This window comes from Patella vulgata, chromosome 8 (genome assembly GCF_932274485.2).
Source record: "Patella vulgata chromosome 8, xgPatVulg1.2, whole genome shotgun sequence".
Classification (NCBI taxonomy): Eukaryota; Metazoa; Mollusca; class Gastropoda; family Patellidae; genus Patella; species Patella vulgata.
This window is the reverse complement of record NC_065886.2, coordinates 7,267,358-7,285,900: the sequence shown is the minus strand read 5'-3', so window position 1 is coordinate 7,285,900 and position 18,543 is coordinate 7,267,358. Positions and strand designations below refer to the sequence as shown.

Below are 18,543 nucleotides of genomic sequence, written 5' to 3'. Positions count from 1 at the left end.
ACAGATTATGTACCGAAAAAAACCATCTGTGATGTATGGAGCGCCGTTAAGACAATATATAAAACATATATTGTATTTTTGAAATGCCGATAAGGGATGTATAAAGATATTATCGCGAAGCCCCCGTGCTTCGAAGCCATGGAATTGAATGACAGTGCAGTGTGGAGATAGGGTGAAATGACGGTGTTGTGTGAAGATGCGATCAAATGACGGCGCAATGTAAAACTACGGTGAAATGATGTGGTCAACATGATGTGAAGATGAGGTGAATGATAGTACGATGTGAAGTGATGTGGTGTACTGATGATGCGATGTGGAGATGTAGAGACATTATGACGCGATGTGAAGATTTTGTGAAGTGATGGTGCGATGTGAAATGATGTTGCGATGTGAAGTGATGGTGCTGTGTGAAGTGATGGTACGATGCGAAGATGTGGTGACGTGAACGTGCGAAGTGAAATGATGGGGCGATGCGAAATGATGGTGCAGTGTGAAGTGAAGTGATGGTACGATGAGAAGATGTGGTGTACGCATGGCACGATGTATGTTCCTGAAGCAACGACTGCGAGTTTTGCAACAAATTGACGTTGCTAGATTACTTTACAATTCCCAAACTTATAGCTACGTTATCAGCAGGCACGAGAACAGTGGCATCCAATCAGGGGTTGTGGCATAGCGACCTCCACGGAAACCTTGACATTGAACGAACCTTGAACTTTGCAACTCGGTTATCACAGGTAGACATTTTAGCTGGAAAGCGCGAGACTTGGCATTCCAGTGGTCGAGGAATCTGATAGACTCTCAAGCTGAGTGAATACCCAATCGACATTAGGACCGAAATATGCAGGTTATTACGAAAAAGGCCTTGATATGATGTGAGGAGGTGAGGAACTGATGGTGCCGTGTGAAGACGCGGTGACATGACGTGCGATGTGACGATGCGAAAAGTGATGGTGCGATGTGACAATGTGATGTACTGACGGTGCGATGTGACAATGTGAAGTACTAACGGTGTGCTGTGACGATGAGGTGTACTCTTCGGCGTGTGTGCAAAAGACAACTAATGAAAGAGGGATATTCGTTGGAGATTACGCAAAAAGCCGTTATCTGATTAACACTTATTCATGCGACACTGCATGGCGTATAAGGGGGTTGGGTGGCCGAATGGTTAGCACGCGCGCCCTGTATCATAAGATCTGTCATTGATTCAACTGGCGTGGTTTCGATACCCCGGTTATATACGTGACAAGGAGTAGGATCGCCTGTCCAATGGGTTTTCTCTGGGTCCTCCGGTTTCCCCCCCCACGGCGAAAGACCCCTATGCGCATGCGAATTATGTAAATAAAATTGAGGCATATGTTAGTCCCGAAATGACCTAGTTTGTGTTGAGTGGACGTTAAACCCATCTCTCTCTCTCTCTCTCATGGCGTATACCCGTCTTCATTATCCCCACTGGTGCACAAAGGTCGCACGTTAAACCTAACAAGCTATTGCATTTCTACACTTTGATTTACACACACTAAACCCATATCTATATGAATGGATACCCCGTAGAGATTCTACTAGTCTGATAGTGGTGAGGAAATAGCTAGAGTAAATATAATAGCGTGTTGTTACTGTGTATCATTATATATTTATTAACACTTAACATACATCCTCAGGTGTAATACCACATGTTCAACATGTTTTTATTATGATAGATATTCCACACAAACTGAAGACATAACTCACGAAATTCTTCTTGTCGAATAGGGGCACCTGTCCAACCTCGTGGGTTTTCTCTGAGTCTTCCGGTTTCCTCCCACTGGTAAAGATCCCTGCAAAGAGAATTATTGAAATAAAATTGAACCATATATTAGTCCCAAAATGACATAATTTGTGTCGATTGGACGCTAAACTGCATTTATCTCTCTCTCTCTCTCCCTCCCTCCCCCCCTCTCTCTCTCTCTCTCTCTCTCTCTTCTAATGTCGTCTTTTCGCCCTAAATTTCGACGGGGCATAGACGTGAAATTATAGACGTGACGGGGCTGGAACAGGAAGATAACGCCCATTTTAGCTTTACTTGATTGTATGTATTACGGCAGATTATCGGCATTAAGGGTAGAGTCGGGATTTTACGTTCATTTGTCGACATACAAATTTAAAAACCATAATCTTTCATACGAAAAATCGAATCGCACAAATCTTGTCCCACCCATTATTCAAGATCAAACGAATTAAATATTTTACTTTCCTCTTAATTCAGAGAGGGTTAATTGCTTTAAGAATGTCTCAGGAGGGATCAGATGGCCGAATGGTTAGCACGTGCGCGCTGTATCATAAGGTCTGTTATTGAGTCAACTGGCATGGTGTCGATTACCCGGTTATACGTGACAAGGAGTAGGGTCGGCTGTCCATCCTTGTGGGTTTTCTTCGGGGCCTCCGGTTTTCTCCAACCCTCTCCCCCTCTCTCTATCTCTCTCTCTATCTCTCTCTCTGGTTTGAATTTGTTTACCTTAACCTTAAATTAACTTGGTATAGTCGGTAATTATGTTTATTTATCAAACGTCTGCATAGGAAGTGAAAGTCAGGTCGTGAATTGATTCTGGTTCAAAAGAAAAATCAAATACAAACAAGCGCTTGTCATGCAAGATATGCCCACAGTTTGCAACAAATGAATGGGGAACAGAAAATCAATAGGATTCATCCTCTCATTGTTACAGGATGTGACTGTCCGATACATGCCAATATCGACAGAAACCGGGATCTTTGGCATATAAACATATGTTTTAATTTTCCACAAAATCGAACCATATTTGTGACCTCTAGAGGGTTAACAGTCTTTGTATTAAATACTTTGCGATATTTGCGTAAAGGGGAGTCATTTTTCACAAAATTGGAATTCAACTGGAATTCTGGTGTAACGTGACACATAGGAACGTTTTGTTTTTTTAAATATCAAACAAGCCAACAGTGAGGCTGATGTCCCCCACCGAAATCCCAAAATAAATAGATGAAACATATTAATTAGTCGCACATTTAGTTTTTTTTAAAAAAAGTATCGAGCAATCAAACTATACACTCTCTAAGATTATCTTGTCCCAAAGCATTGACTAATGAATCTGATGATTAGCTCTACTTAGCTTCAGTTTGAAATGTTAATCATTGAACTCAGTCAAGACATCCACCCAATGAACATCTATAGTTTAAACATCCTACCTCAATCAAAAACAGAGTTGTTATGTTCCAAAGTCTTGACCAATCAAATTGCTTATCCCTTCTTAGCCTAAACAGAAAATTCTCACCATCGAACTTAGTCAAGGTAATGATATAATGAATCTATATGCTGAGTTTCATCGCTCTCACTTCATTATAACCAAAGTTATCGCGACCCAAAGCATCAACCAATCATATTGCGTACAACCTCAATTAGAAGGAAAGTTATCGTGTTCCAAAGTCTCGACCATTAAATTGCTTATCGCTCTGCTTACATGAGCAGAAAATGCTCATTATCGAACTAAGTCAGGGTATTGGTGTAATGAAACTATACACCAAGTTTCATCACTCTCATTTAATTAGAACCAAAGTTATCGTGTCCCAAAGCATTAACCAATCAAATCAGTACCTAATAAGTACCTACACCAAGTTTGAATATTCTAGCTCAATTAGAAAGAGAGTTATAGTGTCTCAAAAAGTGTGACAGACAGACGGATGGACAGAAAGACGGGCGGACGAACGAATCCATTTAAATAGTCCCCTGCTTCCTTCGAAAGGCGGGGGACAATAACAATTGGGACCTTTAGAGAATCCACAATCCAATATAAAGGAGCCTTGATCTTTGGATATAAAAATATGAATAGTCCCAATGGAACCCAGTTAATGGCGCCATCTGGTAGCAAATTGTATAAGCTTTCTGTGGAACACTCAATTTCAGGTAAAACTGATCGGAGTTACATCGAACCAAGGCCCTTCGGAAATGGCCTCCCGGACATATACGTCCATCATATCCTTTATTTGACCTTAATTTGGCTGAAAAATGGAAGTCAGTTGTTGTACTGGTAATTATGATTCGTATTAAACCCGCTCGTTGTTCTGTTCGCATCAAGCATTCTCGCCCAAAAGTCTGTTTTGCCTTTTATACGAAAAGACAAAAATGTGACTTAGATCATTCTTCCCCTGGACTATTCATATATTTTAAGTTTCACTAAAATCGGATAAACGGTCCACACGCTACTAACTCGTACAAACCATAACGTTACGGTCCGCTACATTCCAATGTAGACAGGAACCGAGGTCTTTGGTACAAGTCAATACCATTCCTTTATTTTTTTTAAGTCTACTGACTCATCAAATAACATATATACACAAATATTATAGTTAATTACAAACAATATATCCCTAGCACGCAGATACAAACAGACAAAGGTATGGGAGTAGGGTGTAGATAAATTGTGTCCACTCGACACAAACTAGGTCATTTCGGGACTAACATATGGTTTTTAATTTTATTTCAATAATTCGCTTGCGCGTAGGGTTCTTTAGCAGTGGGAGGAAACCGGATGTAACAGTCAAATCAAAGGGGAAGGGGGGGGGGTTACATTTTAGGTAATTTAATTACTATTTAATAGAGTGGTTCTTTTCTTATCTGCAGAAATGAGAAATTTGGCTAGGTTCCGTATTTCGGATGTTGAAGTAATACTTAATAATTGAATTAATTTAAACATACTAGGTTTTCGTAAAAAGTATGGTTTGATAAATTGGTGACGCAATTCATTATAACAAGGGTAGCTTAAAATAAAATGAAATTCGTCTTCTATATCGTTCAGGTTACAAAGTGTGCATTTTCTTTCACTACGTTCTATTTTATTGTATCCGCCCACTTCTATATTTAAATTATGCGCGGATATTCGGAATTTGCTAATAGTTTTTTAATGAAGATAGATTTAACGGGGTTTTTTTTAAAATAGCTCTGCAGCGTAAAGTTAATAGTTAAATGTTGATAAATTATAGCTTTGACGGACGACTTTATTTTTTTCAATGTTTACTTTGGCGAAGATATCGTATAAACTATTTTTTTATAATATGAAACCTACTATTATTAACTTCTTTTAAAATCAATATATATCCAAGACCAATTCTATCTAATTCAGTTTTAATAAATCTAATCCAACTGTCATTATTTAAAATCATATCTTCATAACAGGAGTTAAGAATAACATACTTAGTGTTACGCAGACGAATCCCATATTTAAAAATCCTACATTTTTTTAGCTATAATTAAAGAGCATCTATCGAGTTCATTATAAATCACACTACTACAGGTTGTTTTTCGGACGCGAAGTAATATTTTGCAAAAGAATAAGTGTAATCTTTCAATATCGCTAGCCGAATGTATGTCCCAAATCTCGGCATCGTAATTTAAAATACTTTTGACGTAGGCCTATACCTAAAAGTATACCTAAGTAGTTAAACTCATTGACCGTTTCTAAAACATTATTTTTATAGTACCAAATTTCGTTTTCTTTTATTTTACCAGCATTTTAGTTTCTTCAATGTTTACGATTTAGTCCCACAAATCGGTATAACTTTCAAATGAATCTAATAATTTTTGTAAACTTCGGGAGTTTCTGCAAATAAAATCATGTCATCTGCGTCCGTTAATAAAAATAAATTGATCATTTGTAATTTATCTTGGGGTGGGGTGGGGGGATGGATGGCCGAATGATTAGCACCTACGCTAATTCCCCGGTTGTACGTGACAAGGAGTAGGGTCGCCTGTCCAACCTCGTGGGTTTTCTCCGGGTCCCCCGGTTTCCTCCCACTGAAAAAGACCCCTACGCGCAAGCGAATTATTGAAATAAAATTGAACCATGTGTTAGTCCCAAAATGACCTAGTTTGTGTCGAGTGGACGTTAAACCCAATCTCTCTCTCTCCCTCTCTCTCTCTCTTTCTCTATGTAAATTATCTGTTTAAACTGATCTTTGCAATCGTTCACATACAAAGAAAATGCAAACTCACCTTGAAATAATCCATCTGAACATAAAAACATTGTAGAGAGTAAATTATCGTGTTTGACACAGCACCTGATATTGTCATAAAGTGACTTGATTATGTTAAAAGTATGCCCTTTAACGCCTTTTTTTTACTAATTTGTGCCATAAATTATATCTGTTTACAAATTCAAAAGCCTTCCTATAATCAGAAGTGGTAAAGTCGGTTTATTTTATTAAGATATTTTCTAATTAAATAATGTAGGGAAAAAATAGCATCAGTAGTTGACATATTTTTTCTAAAGCCGAATTGGACGTCTGTAATGCCTCTGTCAGACCAGGGCAGCGTCCTTACTGCGGTGCTCCGACCTTACGGCGGTCAGGATATGCACAAGGTCGCCGGCAAACGTGTAGAAAATAACCTCAAAAATTATAAACTTGAAAAAAATCCCATTCTCACAGCTTTCCGGGTCAGATCGCTGAACCTTGGCGTTTGTTTTGAACATGCTCAAAACAAACGCCGTGACTCAACGATCATTTGCTACCATGGAGACCACAGCACGATATCTGGCGTTTCCACCACGCTTTTACCACGCTTATGGCGATCACAACGCGCTCTGAGACCATTTTCCGTCGCCGTAGCAGCACAGTAAGGACGACAACCCGGTCTGATGGGGGTATAATGAGAGAATGTTGTGCTTCAAATTTGATCTGGGTTTAAATACTTGTAAATAATTTACCTAAACAACTAAGTAGCGTTATTCCTCTATAGTTGTCGGCGTCGTTTACATCTCTCTTTTTAAAGACTGGGACAACTTGTGGGAAAATAGCCCGAATCATAAACATTATTAAATAAATTCTTAAGACAAGGCATCAGGGTGATTTTACATTTAATTAGAAACTCATTTAATATTCCGTCTAATCCGCAAGTTTTATAAGTCTACTAGGTTTCGACAACATTCTACGACAAAACTTCCATCCTTTCAAATTTAAATTGTCAATCACGCACGATGTTAGCCAGGACAGGGTTCCCGCGGCTTCGTCAAACATTTTTTCAAGGATATTCAAGAATAAATATAAGTCAAATTCAAGGATTTTCAAGAACATTTTTTAGCCTAAAGTTACAATTTTTCATCTTAAAAATAACCAAAACATTACCAACTATCGTTATAATCTCATATTTAAAAGGAATTGAAGACATTTGAAACAAAATTAAGGATCTCAACTGAAATTCAAGGATATTTTCCTATTTCCGCGAAATTCAAGGATATTCAAGACCTTGAAAATGAAATTTTAAATTTAAGGATATTCAAGGACCGCGGGAACCCTGCAGGAAAGTTCATCGGAATTTTTCGTCGTTATCTCCCTTTTGTCAGTGACAACGTATAAATTATAGTCATTCGGATGGGACGAAAAACCGAGGGCCCGCGTGCACATTGGCGTGTACGTAAAAGATCCCTTGACAGTTGGATTTGAAACAAGAGTAGGCCATAGTGCCGCTGTCTGGCGAAAATTTCGGACCACAACAACTGTCAACTTTTCACTTTCTTCTGTCAACTTTTGACGTTAAACTACAGAATTTCTACCGCAGATATTTTCTCCAGTAGATATATCCATTTAAACTCCAGAATGTCTACCACACATAGTTTCTCCAGTAGATATATTTGTTTGTAATATGTTTATATCAATTTAAACGGGGGTGCTGTGTTATATCACATAGCAAAATATGCCCACATTTTCCCAATGCATTACATGGAATTTAAAGAAAAGAAAGTTAACAACTTTATCCTATATGGCGGTTTCATGCTCTCCAATTCTTAATTCATCACACAAAAGAACCCAGAAACTACAGATTTGCTAATGCCAGGTTCCCACTATGACGATTCGTGCTACGATTGAAATGAAAATAAAATGAAATGGGGTTTAACGTCCTACTGTTCTGCTCCTAACCTGGGCTAATGAAGACGGGCATACGCCATACAGTGTGCTATGAGGGGAATTTTTCCAGGGCAGCGGCGCTACGGCCTACTCTTATATCGAATTCCAACTGCCAAGGGATCTTTTACGTGCACGCCAATGTGTACACGGGACCTCGGTTTTTCGTCCCATCCGAACGACTAGACAGCTGTCCTTGTCAGGCCCTCCGTCCTGTATCACTGACAAGGGGAAACCACGCCGGAAAATCTGGATGAACTTTCTCGGCCAATGCAGGGATCGAACACCCGACCTCCAGGATAGCGAGCCAGCGTCTTACCCACTTAGCCACGTGATCCCGAGCTACGATTGAAATCGTGGTTTTAATCGTGGAGTAATCGAGGTGATTCTATCGGGTTTTATCGCATACTGATATCAGTCGTAGCAAATCGTGTCGACTGTATCCAAAGGTATCTGCACGTAGCAGATCAGGGACCCAACCTGGCATTAAAGACATGCGTAATAAACCAGGATGTTCCGGTCTGATACCACCTAAACTGAACCCATCCGAGATCTGTTGATCCTTAACACTCATTTTAAGTTTCATCTAAATCGTACAAAAAACTGTAGTCTCTAGGAGATCCACAACCTTGTCAAATAATTAACGGGGATGGGCAATTTCAACGGGAAGTTAAGGTCTAGTTTCCGCCAAACAAATTCTAAAACTTGTGACCTCTAGAGTCTCCTCACGTTATGCAGGTGATTTTTCGTAATTAGGGGCAATAATCCAGGATATTTCCGTCCGATACATACCAAAATGCAACCGATCTGATATCTTTGAAAAATCAACTTATATTTTAAAGTTACAATTTCATATTTTTAAGTTATATTTTTAAAATGTATTAAAATAAAGCCTTACAATAGATGGTATCTATAAACAGTCCAGCCTATCCTATTAATCCTATAATTCACTATTGCCAGTTGAGAAATTGGCAAAAATATCACTTTCAACTTCAAATTCAAACGTTTTTATTAACTTAATTCCATGGTGGGGAATAGGAAAACAAGGGAGGTAATTGGGAGGTAATGTGTTATTATTTCCGGTGTGAAGATTTTTATGTGTGAGAAAGATAACCTATGATCTTATAATAGCAAGTTGACAACCTATTGAGCAAAAGACATAGAAATAATTATGTTTTGACTTTCTTAGAAAATATGAAATTGTAACTTTAAGTTTCATCAAAATTATGATCTCTAGAGTGTACACAAAATAAAGTGAACGGCATACCTGATATACAGACGCCCTGACAGTCGACACAACATAATACGTCCAAATAAAAATGTAGGTGTATAAAAATAACGAAAGTGCACATTGCACAATAGCCTACCTCTGATGAACATTCTTTAATATGGAGCCCAGTCTTCACTTCTTGAGAACGGGGCAGTTTTTTTGCACATTTGACCAAATTTCCCGAATCTGGGCCCCGCAGCTCACCAATGGACACCAGGGTTGCCTGGTGTAGCTATTCTTTCATATCCTGTAGCTGCAATGTATTCATAGCCTGTAACTTTGGGCCCACAAATTGGGCCCCGCATTTTCTAGAACTGACCCGAGTTGGAAGGGGCATGTAGAAGTGACTAGAAAGGGTAATGACCCACGCTGGTGTGAAGGAAAACTAAGGTTCACAAATTAGCATTGTATTAAAAACCTTTCCCAGGTTGAGAGGCAGTTACCTGGGCAAAGTCCCCCCCCCCCCCCAGTATCACAGCCCTACCCTGTAACTTTGTCCAGTGGTGAAATGAAACGAATGGAGTTTTAAAATGTCCTACTTGTACTGTTCTGCTCCGGACAGCAGCGACCCAACCTACTCTTACGTGTATATTGAATTCCAATTCCAATTCCAAAGGATCTTTCACGTGTACACCAATGTGTACAAGGGCGAGAGCAATGGGGTTTAACGTCCACTCGACACAAACTAGGTCATTTTGGAACTAATATATGGTTTTAATTTTATTTCAATAATTCATTTGCGCATAGGGGTCTTTAGCAGTGGGAGGAAACCAGAGGACCCGGAGAAAACCCACGAGGTTGGACAGGCAACCCTACTCCTTGTCACGTACAACCAGGGAATCGAAACCACACCAGTTTACTCAATGACAGACTTTATGATGCAGCGTGCACATGCTAACCATTCAGCCATCCAACCCCCCTGTGTAGAAGGGACCTCAGTTTATCACCCCATCTGATTGTCCCTGTCCTGCATCAATGTCAATGGGGGAACCACGCAGGAAAATTACAATGAACTTTTTCGTTTAACGCCAATGTTAAAACACAGATCCTATTTCGTTTCGTTTTTATAGTTCAAAATTTCGTTTTACTTGTCTTTACTACACTTGGATCTGGAAGAGTTGTTATTTAACTCGTGTTCTGAATGGTGTCAGGGATAAGCCAATGAAACGGTCTGTCACGACGAGCTTTAGGCGTGTTTTGCACGGAACTGTGGGTAATCCACTAGTAACATCAATGCTGATTGGTTAATCAAATGTCTAACATCATAGGGTCATAAGTCGGTCTTTTGACCCCTGACGCGACCTCCCAGTACAACTGGTCAGATCTTCATGTAGTGTAGGCCATCAAAAGTATAAAAAAACGAAACGAAATATAGATCTGTATTTTAATCAGATTGGTTTAACGCAGGGATCGAACATGAGACCTCCAGGTTAGCATGCCATCTTACTCATTGAGCCACCATGAGATTAGAAAATTAATCAATCCCCCAAAAAAGGCTTGATTAAAGATACATTATGGGAGATAAGATAACGAGATGTCAGTTCTCGCTATAATAGTTAAAACCTAGATAGTGTAAAGGTAATTTGCTGAAAATTTCAGTCAAATTGATCCACTATGAGCCGAGAAAGAAGCGGGTGAAATTTTTGCATAGTCTCGGTCATCATTACTAAAATCATTAAAATAAACAGCATAGTCTCGATTATCCGCTTTTATTGATTTAATTATCAATATAGGAATCTAATCCAGCCAACATCGAAGGCTAGCCTTGACATCGAGAGTTTATTATGGTCTGGATAAGTTAATTAATGTCTAATTGATAATTTAGATAACATTTCAGGCCTAAAGAAAGACTTGTAATATGCAGATTTTGCTCTTGCATAATGCATGTTTAATTTATTATCAACAGATTCTACCATATATGTAGACATACACACTAGAAGTAATTTGTACTATAATTCTATATCTACATGTAGATAATACACAAAATATACAAACAATATACAAAATATACTCATAAACATGGTTAGAACTATTTGATAAGGCCAACTTCAAGTCTAGTCAAAGGTCACAAGATATAAATGAAATGAAATGGGGTTTAACGTCCTGCTGTTCTGCTCCTAAACTGGGCTAATGAAGACGGGCATACGCCATACAGTGTGCTATGAGGGATATTTTGCCCGGCAGGGTCACTATCGCCTACTCTTATATCGAATTCCAACTGCCAGATCTTTTACGTGCATTCCAATATGTACACGGGACCTCGGTTTTTCGTGTCATCCGAAGGACTAGGCAGCTGTCCATGTCAGGCCCTCCGTTCTGCACCACTGACAAGGGGAAACCACGTCGGAAAATCTGGATGAACTTTCTCGGCCAATGCAGGGATCGAACACCCGACCTCCAGGCTAGCGAGCCAGCATCTTAAACACCTAGCCACCGTGGCTCCACAAGATATAAAAAGGCCTAGCGCTAATACCAACCCTAACCCTGGACCTAGCCCTAATGCTTACCCTGACCTACAATCTCGCAAACAATCACATGCTCTAATTACATCTCAGCGACTTTGACAGAAATTGAGCTGGCCTTAACAAATAGATTTAGCCAATCAAACTGTCACCATGGGGATACTTGATTAAAGTTGCGGAATTGAATACTCCCGATCCCCAAAATAGTGACAATCAAGTGAAATTGGGTATTCCTGCTACAACACATAAGACATTGTCTCAACCAATTATGATTGCTAAAAAGAGATGCTTACGTCAGATTCTACTCACACCATCTCCCTAATCAGAACTGTGACAAGACTGAATTCCGAATTTCAGTTCAGGACTGACAAGCGATCAGCCCTATACATGTACTTATAAACACAAAGATAACTCTAAACTTTAGAGTGAGAGAGGGAAATGGGGTTTAACGTCCACTTGACTCAAACTAGGTCATTTCGAGACTAACACATGGTTCAATTTATTTCAATAATTTGCATGTCTGTAGGGGTCTTTAGCAGTAGGAGGAAACCGGTGGACCCGGAGAAAACCAACGAGGTTGGATAGGCAACCCTACTTTTTGTCACATACAACCAGGGAATCGAAACCATGCCAGTTTACTCAATGACAGACCTTACGTTACAACAAGCACACACTATTCATTCGACCACCCAACCCCCCCAACTACCTTTAGAAATATTTTGATAAGATGCAAGATTGTTTTCATTGGGGACGTCGCGAATTAACAGAATTGCGATTGAGTGACATTGAATTCAGTTCTGGCACAGTTCTGTCAGTCCCGACAACTGAAGTGGTGTGAGTAGAATCGTGATGTAATAAACGCAACCAATGTTTCAGCTGTCATGGTTGGTTCTCATATTTTCTCACGCAGTTGGTGCAAGCTTTGTAGCCCGAAATATCCCCCTTTCACTCGCTTTTCACTATTTTTGGGATTAAGAGAAATAAAATGAAACAGGGTTTAACGTTCCACTGTTATGCTTTGACTGGGCTATTCATGACCGGTGTACACCATGACGGAATTACAACTGCCAAGGGTTCCCCCTTGTCAGTGACGCAGGACGGAGGGCCTGACAAAAACTGCTGTCTAGTCGTTTGGATGAGACGAAAAATCAAGGTCCCGTGTACACATTGGCGTGCACGTAAAAGATCCCATGACAGTTGGAATTCGATATAAGCGATGGCAGTAGTGCCGCCGTCCATGCAAAATTTCCCTGTATGGCATATGCCCGTCTTCATTAGCCCAGTTCGGAGCTGAACAGTAGGACGTTTCATCAGAACGACTATACGCTGTCCCTCGCTAGGCCCCCTTTCATGGACTGCACCACCGACAAGCGGAAACCAATGCCGGAAAAAAAGGGATTGAGAGAACTCGACACCAGACATTCATTCAATCCACTAACCCCAAATAGTCATCATTACTGAATAAAATAAAATTTGAAATAAATCTATGTGATATACTATTTTGTAGTACAACATATAACATCTTTATAAAACAACAGTTCAAATAACATGATCCAAATAAACATTACCACATACTTCACAATGTTCAAAGTTGCTTTTGATTAGGACAAAAGGGAAATAACTCATTGCGAAACCCGGCGGGCAATCTACATGTAACTAATTTGTTTTACTACTGCAGGGGTAAATCTGGCACAGTTATTCCCATTTTTGCCAACTTTCGTGCATGTGTTCGTAAATGCTTTTTAAGGCCAGAATTGTCATAGAAGGCCTTTCCACAGGTTCCACAAATATAAGGCCTATGTCCAATATGGCGTCTCATGTGAATCTGAGCTTCACCACTTTGACTGAAGCTTCGTTCGCAAACTCCGCATTTAAAAGGTTTCTCGCCGGTGTGTGTTTTTGTGTGACGCACCCTCTCCGTGCTCGAATAAAACGCCTTCTCGCAATAATCACATTTATACGGCTTATCCCCGGTATGGGTGCGAATGTGGCGCTCTAAGTCATTGTTTTTATTGAATCCTTTGCCACATGTTTGACAAACGCAGGGTTTGACGCCAGAATGAGAGCGAAGGTGGGATTGAAGACCGTCTTGACGACTGAACGTATTTCCACAGATTTCACATTTGAATGGCCGCAATCCGGTATGAATGGTCATGTGTTTCTGAAGATTCCCGTTAATACGAAAAGCCATGTGACATTCGGTACACTTGTACGGCTTCTCGCCGGTATGAATTTTGGTGTGAACTTGCAAATGTCCTCGTTTTCCGAAAGCTTTCCCGCACGTTTGACATTTATAGGGTTTTTCACCCGTGTGTGTTCTCATGTGTGACTGTAGACAACCTTTACGACTGAATGACGCTTCACAGACACCGCACTGATACGGTTTCTCCCCCGTGTGACATCGGACGTGAATTTCTAAATGACTATTCCACTGAAACGAGCGTCCACAGATTCCACATTTAAAAGCCTTATCCTCCTGTTGTGTAGTGGGCTCGTTTTTAATATCATCACTTGACAATTCTATGGAGGGTTGAGATCTTTTACGTTTTTTAGAACGAGGAGGTGTTTGTTGGATATCGGTCACCTCAATATCAACTGGTTCTTCTTTGATTGTTCTTGGCTCAAAAGAATTAAAAGAATCAGGGACGTCTGACTGGGCCTTGGGAGAATCAACTGATCTTGCCTCAAAGGAAGCAGAAACATTCTCAAATGTTGATTCGCATGATTCATCTTTAACAGATTTGTTCTTTTTGGCATGTTTTTCCTCTGAAAAATTTTCCATTGTGGATTTGGGTGACTCATTCTTAACAGAATTGTCCTTTTTGGCAAGTTCTTCCTCTGAAAAAATTTCCATTGTAGATTTGCATGACTCATCTTGAACAGAATTATCCTTTTTTGCAAGTTCCTCCTCTGAAAAATTTTCCATTGCGGATTTGCATGACTTGTCCTTAACAGAATTGTCCTTCGTTGTGGATTTGGGTGACTCATCCATAACAGAATTGTCCTTTTCGGCAAGTTCTTCCTCTGAAAAATTTTCTATTGTGGATTTGCATGACTTAACCTTAACAGATTTGTTCTTTTTGGCAAGTTCCTCTGAAAAATTTTCAATTGTAGATTTGCATGACTCATCTTTCACAGAATTGTCCTTTTCGGCAAGCTCTTCCTCTGAAAAATTTTCCATTGTGGATTTGCATGACTCATGTTTAACAGAGTCGTCCTTTTCGGCAAGTTCTTCCTCTGAAAAATATTCCATTGCAGATTTGCATGACTCATCTTTAACAGAATTGTCCTTTTCGGCAAGTTCTTCCTCTGAAAAATTTTCCATTGTGGATTTGCATGACTCATATTTAACAGAATTGTCCTTTTCGGCAAGTTCTTCCCCTGAAAAATATTCCATTGTAGATTTGCATGACTCATCTTGAACAGAATTGTCCTTTTTAGTGAATTTTTCCTCTGGAAAAGATTCCATATTTGATTTGCATGATTTATCTTGAACAGAATTGTTCTCTTCAGCAAATCTATCCTCTGAAAAATTCTCCATTGGCAGTTTACATGATACATGAACATCTTCAACAGAATTGTCCTTATCTTGAAATTCATCTTCTGAAAAATTATCTTTTGTAAGTTTGCGCGATTTGTCTCTAACCAAACTGTCTTCTGAAAAATTCCCCAATGGCTCAGCTTCAGTTACATGCTCATCGCATGTAGCTTCTCTCACATCTCCAAAATTTGTATTTTCGTCTAAAGATGGCGTTGACGTTGAGTCATCTGAATCGATCGATTCTTCTTCATCAGTAGAATTTTCAGTTTCGTCTTCATTATTGGATAATATTGATGCTGTGTCCATTTCTTCCTCGTCAGAATCTTCAGAGGCTGAACTACTGTCCTCCATTTGTTCCTCGTTGATGAAATGCTCTTTGTTTGTCGACGTTTTGGTGTCACTGTCGGATTCCGTTTCTCTAGATTTTAAACGCAAACTGATGTTACTCAATATAGTTGATATAATGCTTTTTGAATTTGACGAGTCTTGATGAAAGTTCTTGCGCTCCCGTATTTGATGCGGCAAGATGACAACATTTCCTGTTTCTTTATTTGAAGGATTGAGATCATTTGATTGTTTGTTAAGCGGACTAAAAGAGCAGATGTCACTAGAAGCTGCTGAAGCACCACAGTTGACAGAAGCTGGCTGTGAATCATCGTTTAAAGTTTCAGACACCTTGTCCTCTGAACAATCCCCATTCCCGATTGGTGATACAAGTAGATTGTTAAACTCCATGGCTTTGACCAATAAATGCCTAAAAAGATAAAAAAAAAACATTTCTTAAATTCTACTTCTTAAGACAAATCCACCAGTGATAAGGAGAATATAATATAAATATAATTCTCCTGTAGCTGTAGAAAATTACTACCACGGCGCAGAGAGAGAGTTTAACATCCCCTCGACAAAAACTAGTTCATTTCGGGACTAACATATGGTTCAATTTTATTTGAATAATACACTTGCGCTTAGGGGTCTTTAGCAGTGAGAGGAAACCGGAGGACCCGGAGAAAACACATGAGGTTGGAAAGACGATCCTACTCCTTGACACGTACCAGTGACTCAATGACATACCTTTTGATTCAACATGCACGCATTACCCCCTTATTCCTTCCCCTCCCATCAACTTCAGAACCTTAACCCTTTCACACTTGGTACATGTACATGTAAATATTGACTACAACAGCAAAGTGATATAGGCCTACATGTATTAATAGAGGTACCTTGAAGACAATGAGAGAAAAGTGATATAATAAAACTGGTACATGTAAAGTTGTTCCTAAAGCGGTGGACACGCTAGCTGAATCATTCGACCGATTCATCAGTCGATTGCATCACCTTTCACGTCACAGGGTTAAAGTGGCGACAACCTGAACGTACAAGGCGCATGTAATGAGACCTACGTTCAGAGCCAAACTTTATAGTCCTATGATCCAAATCTTATATTTAGACTAGGCAAGATCCATGTACCATTTATTCCAATAAATTATCAATAAAAGGCAATGTCTTTCATATAAATAACTTTGGTACACTCTAAATCATGATCCAGTGCTAAAAATAATCTCAAACATGAAATGATTAAATCAATGGTACTTTTTTTTTCTTTTTTTTTGCAGCGCTTAAAATCAAATTTTTGCCATATATATTATAAGAATTGTCTTCATCTGGTCAATTTTTTAACATTTAAACATGAAAAAATATTTATTGCTCATTTTCTCTTAAACCAGATAAAGTCAAAATCGATAGGCGTGAGGATGACTGCATTCTTTTGTTCGCCGTCCTCCATTATTGACATAGTCATAAACATAATTGCAGACATTTATTCAATTCAAACTATAACCGAGGAATGGGCAATAAAAAACCATTGAAAGCTTGTATCTCTAGAAACCTTATAAATAAATATAGCCCGTGTTTCTTATATTTATCGCTGTTCATTCCGATTCGTTTCAATCAAATCCGACCAAAGAAACTAGTCCAATTCAAGGACTGATGATGAATGGGTCAGACGAATCAGTTCGGTAGAAGTATAGTATTAAGTTTACAATACACGGGTCATTTGAAATGTTAAGTTTTAAACTTACTAACTAAGTTGTGGTGAATTTACATCTAAATACAAACAGCTGTCTTCTAAAATCGTGCAATTTCGGCTAATTTATGTACTATTTTCATCGCTCTCAAATTATTTACGCCATCTTGAAAGATTTACTTCCGCTAAATAGTCAAAAAAGGAGACGTGGATCAAACGGACTGTGATATTTATACATGCTATCCCATTTGACTTGGCTTGGATTCTGATAAATCAGAGAAAAATCATCACTATATCGTTAAGACTCGTATTATGAAAGAGACGCGAATGTGATACATTATAAGTAAGAGCAGGAGGACCACACCACCCATAAACAGAAACCCACAAGACAAACACGCGGGCAAGGCAAACAATTGCATTGCGGGCAATAAAACGAAATGAAATGAAATGGGATTTAACGTCCTTCTGTTCTGCTCCGACTGGGATAATGAAGACGGACATACGCCATACAGTGTGCTATGGTGGTAATTTTTTCCGGGCAGCGGCACTACTGCCTACTCTTATGTCGAATTCCAACTACCGAGGGATCTTTTCTGTGCACGCCAATGTATACACGGGACCTCAGTTTTTCCTCTCATCCGAATGACTAGACAGCTATCCTTGCCAGGGGAAACCACGTCGGAAAAGCCCGATGAACTTTCTCGGCCGATAGGCAATGAAACACAAAGCAGATAAATCTAGTGAATAGATACAGGGTCTCACCATTAGCAGGGATCATTTTAAAAATTAGATTTTTCAAATTAATGACATACAACTTGATAAAGTAGGTAATTAAACATCGCGTATAAAATAAAAAAAAAAACTGTCTCGAGTTCCGGGGTTCGATCCCCATATTTGCCGCGAAATTAACTCGGATTTTCCAGTGAGCTTTTCCCTGGGCAATTGTGCAGAACGGAGGACATGGCAAGGAACAGAGTCTACTCGTTCGTTTGTGACGAAAATCGAGGCGCGTCTATTATACTTTGACGTGCATCTAAAAGAACGCACATGTCATTTGGAATTTAAAATAAGAGTAGGCCGTAGCGTGGCGTGTAGAAAAGTAGGACGTTAAACACGATTTCATTTTCACCTGACTACCCATTATAAGTAACTGACAAGAACAGCTGTCTAGTCGTTCGGATGGGACGAAAAACCGAGGACCCGTGTATACATTGACGTACACGTTAAAGATCCTTTGGCAGTTAGAATTCGGTATAGGAATACGCCATAGTGCCGCTGCCCGGGCAAAATTTCCCACATAGTACACTGTATGGCGTATGCCCGTCTTCATTATAGCCCAGTA

At 39.4% G+C, this 18,543-nt stretch overlaps 2 protein-coding genes across 4 annotated transcripts in view; one reads left to right on the top strand and one right to left on the bottom strand.

Annotated features, from left to right (window-relative positions):
- The window catches only part of LOC126830582 (acid-sensing ion channel 4-B), a 79,727-nt gene that overhangs the window by 41,880 nt on the left and 19,304 nt on the right, over positions 1-18,543 (top strand). The gene's annotated exons all lie outside the window — the stretch shown is intronic.
- On the bottom strand, positions 10,843-17,379 carry LOC126829674 (zinc finger protein 502). 3 transcript variants are annotated; one of them, XR_007683489.2, is made up of 3 exons: positions 17,261-17,379; positions 11,689-15,932; positions 10,843-11,570 (listed from the first exon to the last, which is right to left on the bottom strand). XR_007683489.2 is itself a non-coding variant. In XM_050559700.2 (2 exons), exon 2 carries the CDS (start codon positions 15,911-15,913, stop codon positions 13,307-13,309), a length of 2,607 nt encoding a protein of 868 aa, XP_050415657.1. In that variant the 5' UTR covers positions 15,914-15,932; positions 17,257-17,379; the 3' UTR covers positions 10,846-13,306. The 3 variants fall into 3 exon arrangements, 2 of the variants coding, with proteins under 2 accessions (XP_050415657.1, XP_050415656.1); XM_050559700.2 differs by having other exon boundaries at positions 10,846-15,932; positions 17,257-17,379; XM_050559699.2 differs by having other exon boundaries at positions 10,846-15,932.